At 39.5% G+C, this 24,819-nt stretch overlaps 1 protein-coding gene across 2 annotated transcripts in view; it reads left to right on the plus strand.

Moving 5' to 3' along the window:
- FAM193A (family with sequence similarity 193 member A) overlaps window positions 1–24,819 on the plus strand; it is a 130,899-nt gene that overhangs the window by 52,442 nt on the left and 53,638 nt on the right. The window contains exons 3-8 of one of the 2 annotated variants that reach the window (XM_074992366.1): window positions 2,170–2,415; window positions 7,054–7,217; window positions 7,478–7,645; window positions 11,329–11,563; window positions 14,981–15,105; window positions 18,385–18,529. In XM_074992366.1, coding sequence (XP_074848467.1) covers window positions 2,170–2,415; window positions 7,054–7,217; window positions 7,478–7,645; window positions 11,329–11,563; window positions 14,981–15,105; window positions 18,385–18,529 — 1,083 coding nt within the window. Of the gene's footprint in view, window positions 1–2,169; window positions 2,416–7,053; window positions 7,218–7,477; window positions 7,646–11,328; window positions 11,564–13,659; window positions 13,694–14,980; window positions 15,106–18,384; window positions 18,530–24,819 lie in introns of those variants that run through there. The other variant, XM_074992367.1, reaches the window with a different exon arrangement.

Below are 24,819 nucleotides of genomic sequence, written 5' to 3' on the forward strand. Positions count from 1 at the left end.
TATTCTTGTTCATGTTCTCTATCCCTTTCCTAATGATTGCTAACATAGTTTGCTTTTTTGAGTGATACTGCATATCGAGTGGATGTTTTCAGAGAATTAGTCACAATGACTCCAAAATCTCTCGAGTGGTAACAGCTAATATAGTGTCTCTCTTATACATATAGTTGGGATCTTTTCTATTATATATTACTTTCCATTTATCAGCATTAAAAATCCTGCCATTTTTTTTGTCCACTTGCCTAGTTTTATGAGATACTTTCTGAGGCTTTCTTCATAGTCAGCTTTGTGTTTGGTGCAGAGAACTTGGACCAAATGGGAGAATTGCAATTGGAGGAGGAGACTGGGACAGGGTGCTTGAGAGAACGCATAAGTCAGAGTCTGTGGGGTAGGGAAAGAAGACTAATGCTGACTGGATAGGCAAAGGGGATCAGGTTTGTGGGGAGACAGGACAAGAAGGGTCTGCGTGCATTAGAGAAAATCCCTTCCATAATTTTGACTTCAACGCAAGATAGCTGGAGTCATTATTCCTTCACTGTCACATGAGTTCCCAGTGCAATTAGGTGGCCAAAAGAGCTAATGTGATACTTGGATGCATAAACAGGAGTCTTCAGTTAAAGCAGAGAGGTTATGTGTTTTTTGATATTGGAGTGCCAGCTGCTAAAATGTTCACCAATGCCAGAAGGGATGTTAACAAATTGGAGAGAATTTAAAGGACCATTAGAATGATTGATTAAGGGATTAAAAACCAGGCCTTAAAGTGACAGAGTCTAGGAGTTCAATCTCAGTAGCTTACTTGAGAGTAAATTATGGGATGATCATAGTCTGAATATCTTGGTGGGCAACAAATATTTAATACTAGGCTCTTCAGTCTTGTAGAGAACTAATGGCTGGAGGTGTAAGCTCAACAAATTGAAAATTTGAAACAAAACACATTTTGAGTAGAGTTTGGTAAGTGACCTTTGCAACAGTTTACCATGGGTCATTGTGGATTCTCCGTCACTGATGCATTTTAGAGCAAGATATGATGTTTTTTTCTAAAAGACATTTTCTAGGAATTTATTTTAGAAAAGCTCTATGGCCTATGTTGTACAAGAAGTCAGATGAGATGATCGCAGTGGTTGCTTCTGGTCTTGAACCTATGACCAAGATAGGCAGGAGAATTGAAGCTTGATTCTACAGACATAATCTTTAGTCAGTGTTCAGTTGATAGGGCCTTTCTGTTACTGACTCATTTTATACATCATTTTTAGATAGTTCAAGGTGGGCATTTTATTGGTGGAATCTTGGTCCTCTTTACACCTATCGTGCTGAGGAGGAGAAAGGGTAGCTTTAAGATACTAAACTGACTTAATTCTAAAGAAGTTTGGGGCCCTCTTAAACCACTTTTGATTTGCAAAAGCTAAATCCAGTGTTCGTAGACCAATTAGTTAAAAGTTTTTTGACCATAAACTGCTGTTGAAAGAGCACTCACAGCTGAAGCAGACAAGAGAACGAATGGAAGTCTAAGGAGCTACTGTATATCCTAATTTCTTTCTCTTTAGAATAATTTTAAAAAATGAAAATAGTAAATGAATTTACTTTTCCTCTACTATTTTAATTTATACTTTGAATCATTTTAATAGTGGAAGTCTATAGTCCACATTCCCAAAATAATTTTTTATTTAAATGAAATGTGTAGTTAGGGAGCCTTACTCATAACAGCAATAAACACTTCCAGAATCTGTTAGTACGGGTTAAATCTCTCTAGTCCCGTCCTGACCCGTGCTAAACCAGAGAATTTTGCTGAAGCGTGGGAGGTCAGTGTTGTCTAGGAGTATTACCAACACTGTCACTGCTTACTGGGCTCTTAGATGACAATTACGGGTAAATTAGAGCTGAGCACCAGGACTGGTGGCTGTCAAAAAACTTGATGGAACCACAGGAAACTTGGCCACACCCTGGTCATCTGGCTAACTAAAATCATACTGGACCATGGATGTTGCTGGACCAGACAGTGCTGGACTACAGAGGTTCAGCTTCAAGGTTATTCAACATTGGGTTTCAATGCACCGAAACCACTGACGTTGTTGCACCTACTTATTTGTAGCGTAAGAAATGTGAAGACAATTTCTTTTTTGTCTGCTAAGCATGGAAATAACCAGTTGTATGTATTCAAATGTTTGTTTGTAGACTCCATTCACCTTTGGCTTGGGTCAAAGGGCACCATATACAACAGGCGAGCATTGTCTTCTTTGTAGAAGTGAACGGAAAGACACCTTGCTTTCCGAGAGCGGGATTAAAAATTCTAGCAAAACAGCACTTTCTACATCTCCAAAAGCAAATAGTATGCTGCATCTTCCATTGTGGGTGTGTCCAGATTGTCGACGAACAGTCGAGAAGGAGGAGAGGCATGCTACGTTAGACCAATCTCTTGTGGTAAGTTTCAGTGTATGAATTGACCAAATTGAGAGGATGCCATAATGGGTTGGATACTTGCTTTTTAAAGTCAATATAGTATGTTCAGTTGCAGGAGAAGTCTGTTCTAGAAATGATATTGAATGTGCCACCTGGTTCGCTAGCTTTGAAAACGAGTCTTGTAATGTTTTGGATCAAAAGATAGAGCAGGGGTGGGAAATATTGTTTGATAGAGGGGCCACTCCAAGATCTCGTTAAGTGGTCAAGGGCTGCACTTTTCTGTGGAAGGAGTGTGGGGTCTGGGGTGAAGGTTAGATGCCCAGAGGAGCTTGGTGTAGGAGACTAAAGTGGAAGAGAGGTGTGGGGACGTTGGAGGGCATTTGGGTGAAGGGAGAGGGGCTTGTGATCTTAGTAAGGGGCTTGGATTGTTGGAGCAGGGGTGCAGGGTCTGTGAGGGGTTTGGGTGCAGGAGTGACGTGGGGAGGAAGGTAGGAGGTTTCCTTTCAGGGCCTGGGTGGAGCTTGTGACCCAGGGGTAGGGGTTCAGGAGCTGGTAGAGGAACTGAGATTCTAACTTGTGGAATGAGTGCCAATTGTGGGCTCTGGCTGGGAGGTGCTAATCCTGAGTGGCTCCTGGCCAGCATTCCACCTGGACCCTGGCCCAGCCTGCTCAAAGTGGCTAGATACTAGGGTGTGCATGCTTGCATGGCACACCAGGAGTGGGAGGTGGCCTTTGAGCTGCTTGCACCCAAAAGCCCGGCCCATACAGCTCATGTTGGCTGGCTTCCAGCCAATGGGTGCTGTGAAGATTGTGCTGGGGTTTGGGCAGCAAATGGAGGGTCCCCCTGCTGATGGGGTGCATGCCATGCAGAGATGCCCAGGCTGGCCCCAGCAGGCAGCTGCTGTGAACAGGCTGCCCCAGGGTCCTGCTGGACTGCAGAATATTGCGGGCCCAGAGGATAGTGGTGGGCTGGATCCCAAGCTTTGGCGTGCCAAATTTGGTCCATGGGATATATGTTGCTGTCCCTTGCGATACAGGGTCCAAGACGGAATTCTTGCTTGATTTTTTGTTAAACCCTTTCTACTTTTCTTCTCTTATTCTTTGCCTTTTCCTCTTTTCACTACATTTTCTCTTTTCTCTTCCATTCCTTTGTGTGATCTTTCCCAACGCCTCTTACGTTGGTGTTCTTTGTCTTTAAATTTGTGCACGGTTTTTAACTTTATTTCCTCACTCAACTGTTCTTCTGGCTTGTCCTTTCATGTCCTTTCAAGTTACTATTCCTTCATTGCTATTGTTCTTCCACTTTGTAGTTTTGCCCATTCTGCTCACTTTGCAGAACTGTTAAACATATGCCTTTCTACGAGATATGCAGCCAACGAACAGTTTTACCTTCTGCAGTCCTACAAATTCAGTGTACTTATTTGAGATGCAAGTTTTAATGCTTAGACTTTAACAACCTTTATACTGAATCTTTCTTTTTTATAGTAGGTCATGTACAGCAAGTAATACAGGAACCACACACATATACCCTGGAGACATATTAGTAGAGTTGTTTTCAATTTATGGTCCATGGATCCCTGAGGGTCCACAGGCTCTATCTGAGATTTCAAAAAAGGATCTTTACTTCCATTTGAAAATGTTTAGAGGTCTGCAAATGAAAAGAGGTTGAAAACCACTTTATTTTATAGAAGAAGTTGAATGAAGAATCCGGGAAAGACCTTTAAGAAGTTAGTGTTATGAGCAAAGTGTCTTCTACATCAGAGAACAGAAGTTTTATTAATGTTGCATATTTTAGATTAGGATGGAATTCTGTAACACTTTCAACTCCTTTGATATTGAAGGGGCATCTATTGATAAGTCAGTAAAGCCAGTTTGAGTGGTGGTCTGTTTTTATACAAAAGTAATCTGACTCAGCTGTAATGTTAGTTAATGAGCTAGATCTAAGCCTGTTTTTCCCATGTTAACCATGAACAGTGTTTTGATATACTGGTCATTGAGTGTTGGCTAATAAGTAACAATTACCTTAGATGAGATGTCAAAGTGGGGAGGCAGTCCTGACACACACAGTGCAGAAAGTGGGAGCCTGCAGAAAACCTTAAAATATCTTGCCTTTATAGGCTCTGCTTAAAAAATCTCCCCAAGGTCACAGATTCCCCAACCCTGGTTGATAGTCTTCCAGAGCCAAATGGAAAAAGACCCTCTTAAAGCTAGGAAGACATACTTGGATGTCTTCCTGTGGGGTAAACCCCAAGGTTCACCCTTTTTTTAGGAGATTAGCTTGGAAACAAAGGGCACTATTCTGATGGCAGGCATTCAGACAGACACATTTTAAGACACAAATCAAAGCACTGAATTAAAAAAAAGTATTCACAAAACAAGAGATGGAAAAATACCAAGAAAGTAACTAAACACACTTGGATGTAGGATATAATTAAAGCAGCTAAAGATTATTAATATTAGAGTACAGAACAATTGCTTCCCTGGGGTTCAATTTAGAAGTTTGAGTACAGGGGAAAGAAAGATATCGTTAGCCAGCCTGAGAGAGTCCACATGAAGTCCCCAATAAACATAGCCTGATCACATCTAAACATTTCCTTTCTACTTACATATCTATGTGCTGATTATGAGATGGTTGTGAGATTTACTGAATTTGTTTGAGCTGCTTAGGATCAATCTTTTTTTTTTTTTTTTTCCTGTCTCCTCTGTATTAGCCACACAAACCTCTCAGACTGCAGTTCTCGTTTCAAAAGAATTTCTTTTCCTCCAGTTGGCTTACATGGCTGCCCCCCACAGAGACCCTCTAAGGGTTAACACTTCTCAGGCATTCATTCATGATACAAGTGATATTCAGAGAGAGGGTAGCTCAATTCTAGGCTTCTCCTAAAAGCAGCAGCAAACAGTGGGCTTAAAGGACAGTCTTGGCAAAGTCATAAGGCCTGTAACTTTTTTTTTAAATTAGTCCTGAAAAGAAAATAGTAGGGGAACAAGCAGTGAACCGGTTACCAGGAATACCTGCTTTTAAAGAATGATGGCTAAGATGCTGAAAGGAATTCTATCAAACTACAGGTAACCTAGACGATCCATTGGCCTCTCTCAGATGACAGGATTCTGGGCTGGCTGAACCTTTTGGTCTGACCCAGTCTGGCTATTCTTATGGTCTTAAGTGACATAAAAAGTACAAGCCCCAAGATTTTGCAATCATTACACTTGTCACACTATCTGTAGCGGCTCATGATGGGGAGTGTCAGCCTCAGGAAAGACTGTCAAAAAGCTGAGCAGAACCCTGAGACTGGCTCAGTGTACTGAGAGGTGTTCACACACTTGTTACTGAACTGATGACTCCTTAAGAACTGTAGCACTTAGCATGGAGTCATAAACAGTGCTTTTGGTTATTTGACTCTATCTTGTCCCCCAGGCAAGCTTGGCTATGTGACTGTTACATCAAAAAAATTCCAACAATACTTAGTAACAAAGAGGAAGCCGTGCTAGTCTATACACGATCAAAACAAAAAGCAGTCAAGTAGCACTTTAAAGACTAGCAAAATGGTTTATTAGGTGAGCTTTCGTGGGACAGACCCACTTCTTCACGCCATAGCCAGACCAGAACAGACTCAATATTTAAGGCACAGAGAACCAAAAACAGTAAGCAAGGAGGACAAATCAGAAAAAGATAATCAACATAAACAAACTGGCAAACCCAAATGATAGATTAAATAGGTTATAAGATGAATTCCAAAAGAGAAATTTAATTATGTATATAGCACTTCACAACTTATTGTGAAATATTACATGTACTCATGCGGTAGTGTTAATAATCAGTATATTTTAGAGTTGGTTTAAAAAAAAACCAACCTAATTGTTATTCCCACCTGTGTACTTGATCGTTTGTGAATTCTTATGCTAGTTACTTAGGCCATAAACTCTTGAAGCTAAAAGGGAGTGCATTCATTTCTTCTGTATATCAGCATTAAGGGCTTGTCTGTTCTTGTCTGCAACTCAGCTGCTGATAGGAGAGCATAGGTACCCTACCTCCCTGAAAGGTTGTGGTGATGGTGTTGATAGGAGAAGCCTTACTGTCACCATAGTATTTTGATGAGTTTGGTTGATACACCTGTGTTGTTCAGGGGTATGGATTATCCACATCCATGAGCAACAGAGTTACACAGACATAAACTTGTCGGGCTTGTCTACACTACCACTCTTCTTCAAAGGAAGGATGGTAAGTAGGGTGTTGGGAGTTTACCAATGAAGTGCTGCACTGCATATGCAATGCTTCATTAAGCAAATTCACCTCTGTGGCAACTTCACAGTGGTACTTTGAAGTGCTGGGGTAGCTTTGAAGTCCCCTTATTCCTCAAAAGTTGAAGTCCCCTTCCTCCATGAGCCATGGCTAGATGCAAGCCGGTACTTAAAAGTTGCCACAGGGGGGAATTTGCTTAATGAAGTGCTGCATATGCAGCACAGCACTTTAACAAACTTCCAACTCCCTACTTACCATCCTTCCTTCAAAGGAGGGTGGTTGTGTAGACAAGCCGGCAGTGTAGAACTGGGCTAAATAAATATATTGGTTTAATATTTGTTTTATTTATTAAAGATTTTCTTTGTCTAAGTTTCATGTTTTGTAAGGTATGATTTTTTTTTTTTTTTTTAAATACATAGAGCCAAGACTTTCTATTGCACATGCCTCTTGGAAACAGTGGATCACAGCAGGAATCTGTAGGAGGAGGGAGATTAACTGTTGGAGCGCAGACAGTACCCTCTTCAGATCTTAATTCCTCTCCTTCTGATGTAGCATGTAACTGCGAGGCCTGTAATGAGCGCAGGTGAGACTTGCAGCAAACTTGATGTTGCACTTGGTAAATTTAGTAATGTTGCAACTTACATCTACTTGCATTTTGCTTATAAAATATGTTGTTTTTTGGGTTTTTTTAATATAATTCAGTGCTAATTCTATTTCTAGTTGTTTTTCTAATCTAACTGGGTAAGCACATTGTTTTCATTGAAGTGCATCTCTGGGGAAAAAATGTGGTGTTACACTAACCTTAGTTTATATGTTATGTTAATCCTTCTGGCATTGTTTCAGAGAAATTTCAGCAGAGACTGAACGTGAATCTCAGCAGCTTCAAAATTACTGGTCAGAAGTAAGATACATGGTCCGATGTGTATATCGCCAAGCTGGAACCCCATTGGCAGATGATCAAGATCAATCCTTAGTACCAGATAAAGAGGGAATGAAAGAATTGGTGGATAGGTATGAAACTTTTTACCGATTGAATTATGCAGATTAATACTGTTCTTCCAGTTAAAACAGTCTTTGTTATGTAGCTTCAAGTAATTAAAAATCATTAATTTATTTTGTGAAGTGTATTTACCACCTTTTAATCCGTGGCCATATCTGTCATCAATCTCTTATGTATCCAGGTATTGAGAATTTGTCATTGGAATGAGGAATCAGAGCATTTTTGGTTAAAATGCCTGCACAAAATATGTTGAAGGTTGTTTTGAATGCATCTCATGGAAATTATTAAACACTGATACGTTAGTCTGCAAGTGAACTGTTGAGACATAATTTATGGATACATCCTAAAAATCCATCTTTTTAAAAGAACGTGAGAAGATTAATATTCAAAGCTAACATACTACTGTCAGCTGACACTTTGATGCATGTGATGATGTCTTTCTTTAGTGCATTGGATTAGAACTTGTATTCTCATAGCTATGCACTTGATTCTTAGAACTTTGACAGAAAAAGTATATTTCATTCAAAAAATTAGTACATACCAGTGGATTACTGAGCAAAATTGAAAATTTTTAGACCCTTAAAAATTAGCTGCACAATTGGAATGGGAATCCTTTCCATGTAGTATGATGCAGAAAAGATTAGCTACATGATTCCTCTGGGATGCCCAAATGATCTTTGACCAATTGGCTGGTCGAGGGAGTTGGGTCTTCCAGTCGGTGGAGCATCATGGCAAGTTGTAACTAACTAATATCTCTAAAATCATTCTAAATCTGTCAGTATTTTGTTGAATCAGACTTGCTGTCGAACAGTTCATTGCTGTTTCAGTATCTGTTTTAGTGTATGAGTCTATGGTCTGGGTTTGAACATATTTGTTCAGTCATATGGCAAGAAAATATCACTATTAGTCATGCCATGTTTGACAAATACTTGAGAAAAACATTTCACATTTTAAACGAGAGAACGTTAAAGTGGCATCATTGTGACTCACTAATTTTTTCTTAGATTAAATATGCATTATATGTGTGCTTAAATAAATTGAATTTGTTTAGCAGGAGAGATTTAGGAATGCAGGCCATACCATGTGACATTTTTCACATAACTTGAAATGTTACTTCCATAGGCTGGCTTTACACGGGGGGAAGGTGTTGGAAAACTAGGATGTAGGGTAAAATTGAGGCTTACAGTCTGAAATGGTTGCAAATGACTGCTCAAAACTATGATAATGCTCTAGAACTACATTGTCTATATTCCCCTCCTTTGGGGATTGCTGTTAACCTCTGGCAGTGTGGGACAGGAGTCCTAATACCACACTCAAATTTCAGTTTTCCCACAAGACAAGAATTTTGTAATGTGAGCCCAGCAACAAAATAGAAGTTAAAGAGTACAAACACTGTCTAGTCAAAATGTTCTATGACATACAAAATGTGCAGTTAAGCGTAACAGAGAGGTAGCTGTGTCAGTCTGTGTTCTAACAAAACAAAACAGCGGTCATCTAGCACTGTAAAGACTAACAAAATGATTTTTTTAGATGAGCTTTTGTGGGACAGACTCACTTCTTCAGATCTACAGCATTTTCAGTCCAGATCCAATTATATAGTACAGAGGTCCAAAAAAAAAAATTGCATTTAAAAACTGACAAATCAAACACTTAGAACTGAAGGAGCGGGGCAAGAGATGTTAAGTGTCTTGCCTGAGATGATTGCGAACATCAGAGGAAGGGATGCAGTCCTGGTAATGGTATGAAAAATGACACCAATTATCTCACACAAGTATTAATGTGTTGAATTTGAGGAGGAACCCCAGTTCACAAGTCCATCTTTTTAATTTGCTTTTAAAGTCCATTTGTTGTAGGATGCATATTCTCAGATCTTTAACAGAATGGCCGACTTCTTCGAAATGCTCACTGACAGGCTTATGTGTATTGAGATTTCTGATGTCTGCTTGGTTGTCCATTCATTCTTTGGCAAAGTGTTTTTCCAGTTTGTCCGATGCATGTAGCAGAGGGGTATTGCTGGCACATAATGGCATATATAATAGCGGTTGAGGTACATGAGAATGGGCCCCTGATCTTGTAATTAACATGATTACGCCCAGTGATGGTATCCCCGGAATAAATATGTGGACAAAGTTGGCAACGAGACTTGTTGCAAGGAAAAGTTCCAGCATTAGTATTACTGTGTTGTAGCTTGTGAGTGCTAGAGTCCTTCTTAGTTTAGGAGGTTGTTTATGGGAGAGAACACATAAGTGTGTTACTCCAGATCAGGGATTCTCAACCCATGGGTTGGGACCCAAACATTGGTCACTATTAGATATGTTAGGGGTCACCAGCTGGGCAGTTCCCAGCTGCATGTGGCTGTTTAAAGTAAGCCATTTGCAGTTTCCGAACACTGCTGCCTCAGGCAGATATCTGTCAATAGAGAGAGCTACTGGAGATAGCAATTACTTTATGCCTAGGTGCAGAAAGCTTAACGCTTCAGTTAATTGGTTTTAAGGACTGTTACCTGGTGGGAGCAGGAGGGCTGGGGGAGCCTAGCAGCCCCAGAGAAGAGGCTGCTGGAGGAGGGGGAGTGTCTAAGACTGGGACCATTTAGTGCTTTGGGGGGTGGGTGGATCTAACGCTGGGGTGGTTTAGGGCTGCAAGAGGGGGTGTCTAAGACTGGGGGAAGTTTGGGGCTGCTGGGAGAGGGTCTAAGGCTGGGGGCAAAGTGGGGTGGTGGTGGTGACTTGGGTCTATTGTGTTCAGCCCTTGGAACATTTATAAAATTGTGATGTGGGGGGAAAAAAGAAGTTAGACACCCCTGCCTTACGCATTACAAAGACTGCTGCTGTGTCTTTTTGTAGTGATCCCAAACAAGCCACTTAACAGTCACTGCCAGAGACTTTCAACACCCCTTCTCCCCCTCCCCCGCTTCTCCCTTCCGCCTTTGCCCCCCCATGTAGCTAATTTCTCAGTTTTCATTTCTTTTTGTTTGACTCCCCACAGCCGCTCCAGCCTCTGCGTGTGGGGTTTAAGCTGGGAATGGGGGGGGAGCGGTTTGAGAATGAGTCTTTCCCCCACCACAACTCCGATGAAGCATAATAATAAATAGTGTTGTTTTATTTATGTATTTTCCCTTTTTAATGGAATAACTATTAATATATAAACATGAGGAGGCACAATTTTATATTCTTGCCTCAGGCGCAAAATTAGCTGGTTACAGTGCTGCTTTCTTCGCTGCACACAGCCCAGTGGTTTTTGAACTGCTTTGGGTCACCAAGTCTTCATTAATTGAAAATGGGTCCCCATCTGGAAAAGGTTGGGAATGGCTTCTCCAGATTGTGTAAACACTAAAGGGTAGCTAAATTGCTAAAGTCCATGCAATTTGAGCACAACTAAATTTAGGATTCAGCAATTCTTGGCTCATAGCTGCATGCTCAGTCTGCTAAACCTGGATGCTGCATAGCTAGATTGAGGAATACTGTTATCTTTTTTTTGCATCCATTTGAGAAACTGAGTCAGAGTCTAAGTGACTTGTCCAAGATTGTACAAGAAATCTGTTGGAGAGCAGGGAGTTGGACCCAAATCTCAAAGTCCTAGGTTAGTTTCCTAAACCCTGGACCAACCTTTTTGCATAATACTGTTTCCTAAATATACCCAGGAGAATAAACACTGTTTTGATTGTGAATTTTTGGTCACTGTTTCAAAAATGCAGGCTTTGTGAAAGAGACCCTTATCAGCTTTATCAACGGTTGGAACAGCAAGCTAGAGAATATGTGCTTGAAATGAAAGTTCGTCTGCTCAGGCACTTGTCTCTGGGATCTAAAGTTGCATCAACATTGTCGATATCTGGGCCACCACAGGCACATCAGTTCATCTCGCTCCTTCTTGAGGAATACAGTGCACTCTGTCAGGCAGCATGCACAATCAGCACCTTTCTTGTCACTCTGGTAAGACTGAAAAAATCCCATGTGCTACTGAGCTGTAGAAAGAATACAAATGTACAAGATGTTGTGCTGTGAGTTCTTTGACAGATCTTTTGTAGATTAGAGTATGAGCTTTCGTGTGTTTGACCAGGGAAAAAGGACATACAGTTAACATCTGTATCCTCTTTTCTTTAACAAAACAGGTCATTCATAAATGGGTGAAATTGTCCAAGCCATCCATTTTGAGGGGCAGGGTGGGCTTGGTCAAGAGGAAGCTATTAAACGAGTATTGCAAATGGTTAACAACTAGTATCAAAATGGCTTCTCATCTTTCAGTATTTAAATATTTGCTGTTGCCATATTTTGAATTGTTATTTTAGACAGCCCCCTATCTAGGAAGGGTAGAATATTGCAGTAGTCAGCTTCAGCAATGTCTATAGTATTCTCAGAGCTTTAATGCCCTTTGTGCTGCTTTAATTCAGGAAATTATGATTCCATGTATTTTCTTTTCTGTTCCCTGATCATCAAAGATGCTTGAGAAGACAATTTCCTATTACTTATTAGAAGTAAACTTGTCATTCTCATTGTTGTTCTTTGCTATCAACTAATTCTGTTGACAGGTAGAAAATAAGCAGCAGGCAAAGGTGTACCATAAGAGATGAAAATATAGACAATATAAGTAGTTGAAAGTTATTTCTGATGTTTTACTTTCCTTATGAGGATATGCTTTACTCCCTTATTTCTTTTCATGCCCTATATACGCTAGGTTGCCAAGGTAACCTTAACAGAATAGAGTTTGATTTTTGTTGTGGATGGACTGGAGACGTGGATGAAAGTCATGGAAAGAAATGAAATGGGCTGTATGTAGTGGCAAAGGGAAAAACGTAGATAGTGATCTGACCTTTTGAATGATCTCAAAAAATGTGGGAAAGAAAAGTTTCTGAAAGAGAAATGGAGCTGCACATAAATATTCTAAGTAAAAACAATTTATTTGTGTTCAGATACACAAAAGAATATGGTAGGTTACTCTTTCCAACCCTCCAGAGTCTGAGCTTGCTATTTTCTCACATTATTTCATTGGCCTTGGACATGATGCATTTCTATTAGAAATAATTCATTAAGTCCCATTCATTAGCATATTTTTGTACAAAGGCTTAGGATTTCTGTCTTGAGAGGATGGTTCTTAGTTACTAAATTTCTTACTGTTTAATTTTCATACAGCAGTATATCTGTGCTGAGGTCAAATATGTTTTTAAACTGATATGACTGAAACTCAGGTTTTTTATTTTTCCTTTCTAAGAATGCACTAATTTTGTATACTTTGTTGCTAAGAAGATACAGCTAACCAGGCATTTGATGTTTTCGTGCTTAGCCACTTCTTCCTTTGCTCCTTTTTCTGGTCCCTATTGTGGGCCAGTAGTAGTAAACTCTATGTACATAGGAGGTCAAATTGACAGGAAATGCTTAGAATAGAATTCAACTCTCCAATGTAACACTTTTTGCCCTAGTGAAGTGGAAAGAATATGGTGGTCTACAAAGAGTTTGATTGGCTATGATATTTTTAAACTAAGCCCTTCCTTACAGGTGTTTTGGTTCAGCAGTTCAGTCAATACTGAGAAGAGCCATTGTTCCTCTAATAGGTAATTGAACTATAAGCTGTAGTAGGAACACAGGATATTCCTATTGTGGCTTTGTGTATAAACTTTTTGGGTGACTACAGTGGCATATTCCTTAGATAGGCCAATATTCAGAACTTGGAAATTAATACATTACTGCAGAGACAAAGTGTAAACAAGTCACCTCAGTTAGCTTTTTCACTGCACATGAATGCCTTTTGTCAAGACTCTGTTGTAGTGTTTGAGATCAAGAGAAATCCTTTTGCCTCAAAGTGGCTATATCATTTTTTTTGTAAAATTTGTAGCTCAGTCTTCCACTTGGTTAAGGTCCAGCCTTTGTATGTAGCCTGCAGTATGATGGCAGGAAAAACCTTGAACCTCCATCCATGCGGACTTAATTTCTCAGTGAAATTATGACTGATTTTCCTTCCTTTCAAAGGAGACCAGCTCTTTGGAGAGGTTCAAGAACAAGCATTAAAGCCTTTTTACCCCACCAGGGGATGAGACACCATACCAAGATCAAGATGGAGAGACTGTGGTCAGTACAGAAAAGCCCCTTACCCCCCAATTTAGAGGTCTGAAAGAAAAACTTGCTGATATATTCTGTAGGCAGTACAGAACCTGATCAGCTGAACTAGGGATTTAAACCCTCTGAAGAAGTTGCCAGATCTGTTCTCCCCAGACTTATGGAATCTACCAGAAGGCCCACTTATTTTTTTGTTTACGAATAAAACACAAATCTGAGGTTATGTGTAGGATAAATGTGTTAAATCCTGTGTCATCTTATGCAAGGGAATACATTGCCTCATTGCACAGCTCAGGGGTGGTGAGGCTGATTATGTACTATGTGGTGTTACATTTTTCTTTGAGCAGCACTAACAGACTAGAACCATTTGATGTTTAAGTCTGACTTGGAAAACAAAGTTTAGAAATCTGTAAAATAAGATGATTCTATCCCATGTGATGCTTGCATTACTCATCACTGACACTCATTGTGCAGGGAATTCGCTTACTGGTGTGAGAGCCAGAATGCCTTCATTTCATGTTGCTGAATATGGGGTGTAATGAGAGAAGACATACGTGCTGAAACACTTGCTGAATTGATGGTTAGAGTGTGCGCTGTTCAACTGTAAAAACTGAATTGCTGTAACCATAGATGTTAACTTTTCTGTTTAGAAGTACCTCGAGATTGGAAATCGATACATGGTTGATAGTCCAGAGTAGAAACCACGATGCACATTTAGTATGCTAGCCAGATGAGGAGTAAGTAAGTTATTGCTTGCGTTCAAGAAGAACACTTCTGAGTACCTATATTTAGAGAGATTTTTTTCAGGTTTTGGGGGTTTTTTGGGGGGGTTTTGTTTTTGTTTAAACTCGGTGGGAAAAGTAGAGCTAACTTGAGAAAGACATATCTTCTGTTAGACATCATAAAGAAGAACCTAACATTGATCAGACAGCACATAAAAACACTGGAAAAGTCTGGCTGACATGATACTCTGTCTATTGAGATAGATACTGAACTGTGAATTTGTGGAAGGCCTTTCAACAAGATAGCATCTTCTCCTGATTTTATTTTCACTTCCTATCCTCTAATTGTTCAGAAAGATGAGGAAAAAAGCTAGAGTGACTTTCAGAAACCAGTGAAGGTCCTGATTAATGGCAAAAGAATATATTTTATCAGTACTGAAACTAAGTTCTAAACTGGATAACCCACCATCTGGATTATTGGGCTTAAACAGGTCGCTAGCCAAGACATTTTCTTTCTGGCATCTGAAGAGTTCTTTAGAAATGTTAGATTTATAGAAAATTTAAATATTTTTAATAGGAAAATGAACACTTGAAGAAATTTCAGGTGACTTGGGAATTGCACAATAAGCATCTATTTGAAAATCTGGTATTTTCTGAGCCACTTCTGCAGAACAGCTTGCCAACCCTGGTGTCACAGCTAAGGTAAAGTGTCTTTCAATGTATCTGTTTGTGTACACATTAAGTAAAGAGAATAGTAAATTACATAATATCTATAACAAAACAATTAGATTCTTTTAGTAAGACTAATGGTAAAACGGACTTATTTTTAAGGATTAAATTCTGTGCTTTGCTTTCTCACTAAGCAAAAAAAAAACACTGAAATAACTCCTCACATTCCTCACAAACTACTTTAAAATGCAGCTTGATGAAAACATCTGTTCAATTGATACACTTAAGTGTAAATTGGATTTTATTTTTCATTACTGTATCTTTATTTAGAATCTTTAGCTGTTCCGCTACTGTAGGTATGCTGAAAAACACAAACGTTACAAATGTAGAGCTCAGTCCTGCCAAGGTTCATCAGTAAGGTGTTAGATATCATGACTGGATTCATGAGTGACTTCACAGTATATCCATGTGGAATGTGCAAGTTGAACCTCACTAGTCTGGCACCTTTGGGACCTGACCTGTGCCAAATGAGAGAATTTGCCAGTTGACAGGAGGTCAATATTGTCTAGCAGCATGACCAACGCTTCCACTGCTTACTGGGCTCTTGGAAGACATTGAGGGCTAAATCAGAGCTAAATAATACCACAGACCACTGAGAGCCAGGACTGGTGTCTATCAACAAACCTTATGGGACCACGGGAATTTACCCACACCCATGATAAGTGGTCATCCACTTACCTAAAATCATGCCAGATTATTGATGTTCTGAATGAGAGTGTGCCAGATTAGAGAGGTTCAACCTGTATTATCAGAATTAGGCTCTGGTAAGCAACCCTAAAATGATTATTTAGCAGTGCCCTACATGCCATACTAGAAAAAACACTAATCATTTACCACTGTTTCAAATATGCATGACCAAAAACCATAAAATAAATTAATGGTCATACCATATATTCATATTAAACAAAAGCAATAAAATTGGCAAAACCCCATTAAATATTATTTTTTTTGAAACATTCATGCAGGTCCTCTGAATTTTGCTCCCATAGAGGCCTTTGTGAATGAAGTAGTTTCTTGAAGTCTACACATCTGCTATTTGTGTGTGAAATTGGTAATTCACTATAGGAAACACAGTAGCATGTTTTGAGTACCATTTTTTTAAACATTTTGGTTTTTTGCTAAAATTTTAAACAGATTGACTATGGCTACCCTGCCCCTTCCTTTCAGACTTGACATGGAAATGTAGCCAATCAAAAATGGAAATGAAGCGCAGATTTAAATATATTGCACCTCATTTGCATACTCACGCGGGATCTCAATTCTGGAAGAGCTGATTTCAAAAATCAAAACAGCCGTGTAGATGGGGTTCATTTTGAAAGGAAGTCCCACTTTCAAAAGCACCCTTCTTCCTAATTCTTTTCAGAAAGAAGGGTGCTTTCAAAGCAGGATTTCCTTTTTGAATGAATCCTGCCTGCATTGGCTGTTTTGGCTTTCGAAATCAGCTCTTCCAGAATTGAGATCCCGCGTGAGTATGCAAATGAGGTGCAAGGTATTTTAATATGCACCTCATTTGCATTTCCAATTGACTGCATTTGCATGCTCCTTCTGAAAGGGAGGGGCAGTGTAGCTGCAGATATTGTATTTAAATATTCTAGGAATATTTTACTATCTGTGTTGTAAACTATGCAATTAAAAGATTAAATTCTCTGTTTGGTAACTATTGCCCTACATTTATTGTAGAACAAATAAATTGTTGTAAATTTTAAAATAAGTATTTTAGTATCACTCCTCATGTGATACAGGTGTGAATACTGCAGTATTGCCAATTAGTTTAAGAGCCAGGGCATTAAGGAAAAAAAAAGTTTTATAACAAAATCATGAGAATTGACAATGCTGGTAGAATTGTAAGCACCATTGGAATGTCTTATGATATCATTTTATATAGTTAGTCCTGTATTCTTGATGCATTTTTACATCTGCGGTTTTGATATGTAGGAATTGTCAAAGGCTATATCTTTACTTTCTGTAAAAACAAACAAACCCACCCTGCTCTTGCCTGAAATGAAGTTGAGTGGTTTTGGTATAATAATGGGCAATAGTTGTCTGCCGTTCACTTTGTTCTTAATTATTTTAGATTCTCTGTGTTGTGACTGAGAAAATGTCTTTATTATTGCAAGGTGTTAGGCATGGCAGTTAGAACAGAGGACTAGATATCCTGGTCTCTTCAAAATCACTGGTAAAAACACTGTGAACCTGAGTGTGACCAGTCTTTCATCCTGGAAGTTCAGATGGCTGGTTCTGATGCTAACTTTCTGAGAAGCCCTGGCCATGTCACCTACCTCCTTGCTTTAGTTCACAGATAGGTAAAATAGAGATAATACTTGATTAAGTGGCATGGTTATCAAGAATCACGGTTTTTGGATTGGTGGAAATCAAATACCTTTTGTAATGAAATGCCAGTTAGTAGTATGTAACTTACTGTAATCACTAATTTCCTTGCTTCGAACGCCAAGGATGCTGACTGGGTAGTTTGAGGATGCTTGCGATGATGTTGTGTTGCACACCTCAAAGCCTTAAGCTGGTACAACTGCTGATTGCATAGTATTAGGGAAGTAGAAAAAAGCCTTTGGGAAGTAGAAAAGCTTTCATCTTCTGTTCCTGGAATTTCCTCTCTGAGAGAAGTATCAGTGACAAATATTTAATCTACCAATCTCAGAACAAATGCTCCCTCTGATGGATAGGTAGTAAGCAGTTACTAGGTGTGTAACAAAGTTTCGCAATATTTCATGCCAGCTCACCAAGTGGAGACTGAACAACCCTGACTAATAAGTAGTTACAGTGCCTGCTTAACCATTGTGTGCTGATTAATGCTTCAGCAGACCTGGTTTTATCTTTGCTATCTAGCTCTTCGGTAGATCATCATTTGCACTTGATGCACGCTTAGTTCAGGAAGTAAAGCTGAGTGAATATATATGGCTCAGTTGCAGTGACCTCAGGATAGCTATGGAGATGTTATGCCTCTTAAGTACTCATTACTATTGCTTACTTTGGTTACAGAGTGAGCTGTTGTCCAACCTACAGCTAAATGTGATTCGGAAAAGTAGTGTCAGTTAATGTAGTTACAGTCATAACCAAAGATATAGGTACATTCATAACCAAAGGTGTAGGTACATACATAACCAAAGGTCTTTTTTGGATACTAAAACTATTTAAAGTGGTGGTGTAGATCAGCAAAGTTACCAAACACAAATTATTGATTGTTATGTGGATGCTTCTGTTTCATACTGTAATAATTGCTGTTTAAACTTCTAGGCTTGGAACAACACATGATTCCTGTAGTGAAGATATGTATAGTACCTTGCTACAAAGGTATCATCAATTGGAACAGGAGATGGGTCAAGTGGCTGAAGCCTGGCTTGAATGCCAGAAAAAAATAGATGATTATGTAGATGAACAGGTAAGTAATATGTAAGCTGTTACTTGCCTTACAGTAAATGTAAGACATACAGAATCATGAACTGCATACATGTTAATTCTTACATAGACTCTAAAAAACCTGACCTTTAGTTAAGGTGGTATAATTGTGGAATATAGGTGTTGATAAGTGAATTATTACATAGTCTGAAATCCTATAGCATAGACAAGATAAATCACTGTTTTTTAATTACTACTATTGTATCCAAAACATTTTGTCTTTATAAGATGAATTTTGTTCATTAAAAAAAACCGCATCTGACAAAGTGAGTCATGCATCTGACAAAGTGGGCCCATGAAAGCTTATGATCTTATGGTCAAAAGCAAAAGGGATTGTGAAGAACTACAAAAAGATCTCAGCAAACTGAGTGATTGGGCAGCAAAATGGCAAATGAAATTTAATGTGGGTAAGTGTAAGGTAATGCATGTTGGAAAAAATAACCCAAATTACACGTACTACATGATGGGGTCAAATTTAGCTACGACAGATCAGGAAAGGGATCTTGGAGTTATAGTGGATAGTTCTCTGAAGACATCCACGCAGTGTGCAGCGGCAGTTAGTAAGGCAAATAGGATGTTAGGAATTATTAAAAAAGGGATCGATAATAAGACAAAAGATATCATACTTCCCCTATATAAAACTATGGTACGCCCACATCTCGAGTACTGCGTGCAGATGTGGTCTCCTCACCTCAAAAAAGATATATTGGCATTAGAAAAGGTTCAGAAAAGGGCGACTAAGATGATTAGCGGCTTGGAACGGGTCCCATATGGGGAGAGGCTAGAGAGACTGGGACTTTTCAGTTTGGAAAAGAGGCGATTGATGGGCGATATGATAGAGGTATATAAAATCATGAATGGTGTGGAGAAAGTGAATATAGAAAAATTATTTACCTTGTCCCATAATACAAGAACTAGGGGACACCAAATGAAATTGATGGGTAGTAGGTTCAAAACTAATAAAAGGAAATTTTTCTTCACACAGCGCACAGTCAACCTGTGGAACTCCTTGCCCGAGGAGGCTGTGAAGGCCAGGACTCTATTAGGGTTTAAAAAAGAGCTTGATAAATTTTTGCAGGTTAGGTCCATAAATGGCTATTAGCCAGGGATAAAGTATGGTGCCCTAGCCTTCAGAACAAGGGCAGGAGATGGATGGCAGGAGATAAATCACTTGATCATTGTCTTCTGTTCTCCTTGTCTGGGGCACCTGGCATTGGCCACTGTCGGCAGATGGGATGCTGGGCTGGATGGACCTTTGGTCTGACCCAGTATGGCCGTTCTTATCTCTTATCTTAGCCTAGCCTTCAGCCTTCAGATCTAAAAAAATCTGTTAGTCGATAAGGTACCAAAGGACTTCTTGTTGTTTTTGCGGATAGAGACCAACAGGGTTACCCCTCTGATACTGTTCATTAAAATCTTAACTCCCATGTTTTCTGTAAATTGTCAGTAAAGTCACTCATTTCTGCCTAGTTAACAAGCACTACAATCCACTGTGGGATATTGAAAGAAAATCTGAGAATAGTGTCTTTGTAAATGGCTTTCATAAAATATTGGGGATTGTTTCAAAGCATCTGAAGAAATTCTTGTTTTCAAACTCTGCTGCCTGTATTACTTGCATGTGGTAATCCTAGGTTTACTAAAAGCAGGGCTGGTGACAGATTTCACCAGGCCCTGGGCAAAGAGAGAGGGGCTTAGCGCCGGGCTCCCTTCAAGGGGTGGGGCCTGAAGCGGCAGGGGGTGAAGCTAAGGATAACCAGTGCACAGAGCTACTGCTCCTGCAGCCAGCCCTCATCACTGCCCATGGCTCCAACGGTCAGCCCTACGCTCTTGTTTTAAATTGCCAGGTTTCACGGCAACTGCCTCCTCTCTCCCTCTCTCTCTCTCTCTCTCTCTCTCTCTCTCTGTGATGAGCAAGCCTGACTAAAAGTGAAAAATCACCATATGTTTAACAAGGGGAGGCACAGCGAATTATGAACATTTGCTAGTGTTTATAAGAATTAGGTAACACCTGTGAAGACAGTTACTTCAGCCTATCTGTAGGATCCATGGTCCTAGGATTTAAAAAATCATAATTATTCCAATTTCAGATACTTAAATCTGAAATTTCACAGTGTTGTAATTGTAGGAGTCCTGACCCAAAAAAGGAGTTTGAGAGGTCATGGTGCTGCTACTCTTAGTTCTGCCCTACTGCTGGCGGCAGTACTGCCTTCGTTGGCAGCTTGAGAATAACAGTTGCTGACTGGGAACAAAGCTCTTAAAGCACAGCTGCTGCCAGCAGCAGCAGTGCAGAAGAAAAGATTGCATGGTACAGCATTACCACCTTTACTTCTGGACTGCTTTCTACAGAGCTGAGTCCTCCTTTAGTAACTGTCACTCTCCAACCACCCAGTTCTGAGGCCAGCAGCGCAGAAGTATTGGTGACATGGTAATACAAGTAATACTATTGCTATTGTAGCTTCTACACTGCTGCAGGCAGGTTGATGCTTCAGATCTTGTGTCCAGCCAATATCTGCTGCACCCCATACACCTAATACGGGAGGCAGTTTGGAAGAGAAGGTGGTAAAATAGTGATCTTCCTGCAGCTGTTTTTCCTTAGGATTACCATTTTGAGAGATGTTAGTCTCAACCCATGAAACCTGTATAGTACAGGGTAAAAGCATGCACACAACCAGATTTCAGTCTTGATACATTTTCCATGGCCATGGTTTTGGTAGGCTGCAATTACCTCATTTACCTTATTTGTATTCCCTTCTAATATTCATGTACACAATGAATATAAATGGTGGAAGACTGTGCTGCATCTTTGCTTCATTAAAATATAAACATCACAAATGCATGTTGATTAGTGCCAACAATGCCCAGATGCTTTGTATATTGGACAGACTTCACACTCTCTTAGACGAAGAGTTAATGGGCACAAAACAGATGGAAAAACACTCCTGATCCACAAACTGGTCAGCCAACATTTTAATGGAGTGGGCCATTCTGTTAATGACTGAAAAGTTTGCACCTTACTGAAGAGGAATTTTCACACTACTTTGGAAAAAGAGGCTGCTGAACTCCTCTTATTCAAATTCGACACAGTAACACATGATTTGAACCAGTATGCGAATTTTCTGGGTCATTATAGGGGCTCCTTTGCATCCTTGGTTTAATCTAATTCTTGACTCCCCACCCCACTGCCCCCTACTGTCTGATTTGCTCACCTTGATAATTTTTTTTCTGATTTGTCAAACTTGATTTACTATTTTTGGTTCTCTGTGCCTTAAATATTGAGTCTGTTCTGGTCTGGCTATGGTGTGAAGAAGTGGGTCTGTCCCACAAAAGCTCACCTAATAAATTATTTTGTTAGTCTTTGAAGTGCTGCTTGACTGCTTTTTTTGTTTTGATAAACATCACAAGAGAAGCTCTTGAGGGAAGACTGTGATTTCCATTTTTGTATATGAAGTGGGAGTGTCTTTACTAAAATTTTACAGTCTTTCTGGAGAGTAAGAAGGGATGTGGTTTTTTTAAAGGCACAATTTATTAGCAAGAGTTATAGTCCCCATCATCTAATATGTAGTGTTGTGAGCTTGTGCCTGACTGCAAACTTCAACCAGATTTCTGCAGTTAGACACATGCGAAAATGTTACAGAAGTACTGTACAGCCATGGGAGTTATCCAGTAGAGTTGTAATGGAAATGAGTCTTAGATTCTCTTGAGCGAGCGAGAGAGAGAGAGAGAGAGAGACACACACATTTTGGTGGGTTGATGAGCTTCAAGGGGGAAAAAAAAATCCAGGTTTTCTGCTCTTCAAAAGAGCAGAGTAAAACAAGCATGCATGAATGGCGGAGAGAGGTGAACTGAGCTTCCCACTGTGAATTGATCGGTACACTGGCCTCAGTGAGAGAGAAGGCCCCTTTGCTAATACAAGAGGCTGAAACAACAATTGCAACCCATTATTTAGCTGTATAAATGGAACCAGAACCAAAAGAGAACTCCAGTCAATGAAAATGAGCACTTTATTCTAGTAAAATGAGCTCTTTTTTAAAAGTTGTGATTTGGGTACAAACTATTCTGTCGTTCTATAGTGTCTAGGGGGGAAAGATCACTGAGATGGTCTCCATAGACCACCTGTGAGGCAAGGCAGAAGAAATTGTGCCAATAAGGATAATGTTCCTGTTGAATTTGCACAGTTACCAAAAAAATCTAAAAATCTTACATAAGTAAATGTTTCTATACTGCAACTAGACCGCTCACCCCACCCCTGTCATGGATACATTGGCAAAAATGCACAGAAGTAGATTTACAGGTTAAAAACCAATATTTTTAAACTTTACTAGGAAAAATAAGCAATGTGTTGCTTTTGTGAAATAAAACTGACCAAACATATCTAAATGCCTCATTGGAGCAAGGAATGCTACATACTATTAAGATCTCCATGGAATTTGGAGGCATGAGAAAAGCCCTGCAAACTCCTTATCTTCCAGTATGTGTTTGACTAAAAATCTGACAGATCTATTCAGGGTATTGTACAAGTACAATACAGGTAAAGATGCACAAGTTAGATCGTATAAAATCAAACAGATGTCATGCAAATAAAAGAAGATGGGGGAGACAGGGATTCAAGTAGCAAACACTTGTTTAAAAAAAAAATGGAGTGGGCAGTTGCCTAAGAGAATAAATTACTAATACCCTTTGTGTCAGTACAGCAAAAATGTCTATCATGTTCTGACTTAAAGGGCAGTACTAGAAAGTTGGGCCTGTCAGAGCAGTTGCTCCTCAGGAAAAGACTTTACATAGACTATCTCAAATATATTCAGGTTTCGTCCCATAAATGCATTTTTTTGATTTATCCTATTGACTTCAAGTTAATCTGTTATGCTATCAACAGCTAGTATAAAGAATATCTAAAAGTCACAAAAAGGACGTGCAGGAATTGTTATAATTTATTTAATGAAGTAATTTGGGAAGGAGAACTTTTTTCTTTAATGATTAAATTCTCACAGAAACAGTAAAAGCAGTGTCAGGCTAGTATAGTATGAATGATTTGCCTAATGAAACCACTGAAGTAGTCAAAGGCTAATAACTCTGAAGTAGCCTTTATGCCATTGATTCAGTAACATAAATATGAGGGTGTCTGGCAATATTGGCACTAATGTGCATTTTTCATATTGTACAGTTTTTATCCATTTGAAAGCTCATATTTAGTTTCTGAGAGTCCCTTTACTTAAACGCCTAGATTTTGTCTGTAAGATCATGGCCCTTTGTACAGAAGAGTGTGAAATTGCACCATGCCAGGAAGAAAACTGGAGAAATTGTGCCTGCCTGAGGCAGTCACATTGGGCTGTCCCTTGCACATGAGGTCCTAGTAATGTGCTGAATCTGAGATGTCAGCCCTTCTTGACAGGCTGTTGCAAAATGTAGGGTGCAGAGTAATAACCTCATTTCTTTCCCACTTATTCGTCACTGGCTTGGCTCCCCTGGATAGGAAAGATAGAGCAATTATTGTTTTCAGATGTACAAGATGAAGGGGAGTCATCTTGTTGGTCCCTATACTCCTGTGTGCATGAGCAAGGACACCTCAGAGTCTTGGCCACAACAGTGAATAGAGTAAACCTGAAATTACCTCACAGACCAGTGGAAATTAGTACATCTACCATAGAGTTGTGATTGCAAAGCATTGTACAAATAAGTGGCTGATCAACACAGTACATCTGCACAAAATAGGTGAATAAATAGATTTTTCACATTTTTAGGTACCTAGGTTTAGCAGTGATAAGCACTACTTGAATGGATGGATAAGTAGGTAGAATAACTGCTGCAGAAATTAAGTGACTTGTTACCCCCTCAAAACAGCCAGAAGCAGAGCTGGTAGTGGATCCTGGGCATTTCTGATTCTGGGCCATATGGTACATTTTAATTCCTCTGTTAAGTGGTACCAGAAATGGCCCGTAAGTGTTCGTGCTTCTATTTCTCTCAAGCATTTTAAACCATTACATGAGCTACAGTATTGCTTCTAGTATAAATTAACAGAAATCCCTGAGAGCAAGGAAACGTAGAAAATTGAATAGCAATAATCCAAATTAAATTTGATGTTTCTGATTCAGGGTCAGAGAGCAAGGTTGTGCCAAGTGAAACTCAAATTCAAATGTAGCGGTACAGGGATGATAGCTGAATGTTTTATTTCCTAAGTATAGCAAGATGCCTCTTGTAAATTGTCATCTTTTAAACTCATACTCACATTTTGAGTTGTATCGTTCTTTGAGATAAGAATTTAAGGTAATGTTAGGA

The sequence above is a fragment of the Carettochelys insculpta genome, chromosome 4, assembly GCF_033958435.1.
Source record: "Carettochelys insculpta isolate YL-2023 chromosome 4, ASM3395843v1, whole genome shotgun sequence".
Lineage (NCBI taxonomy): Eukaryota > Metazoa > Chordata > Testudines > Carettochelyidae > Carettochelys > Carettochelys insculpta.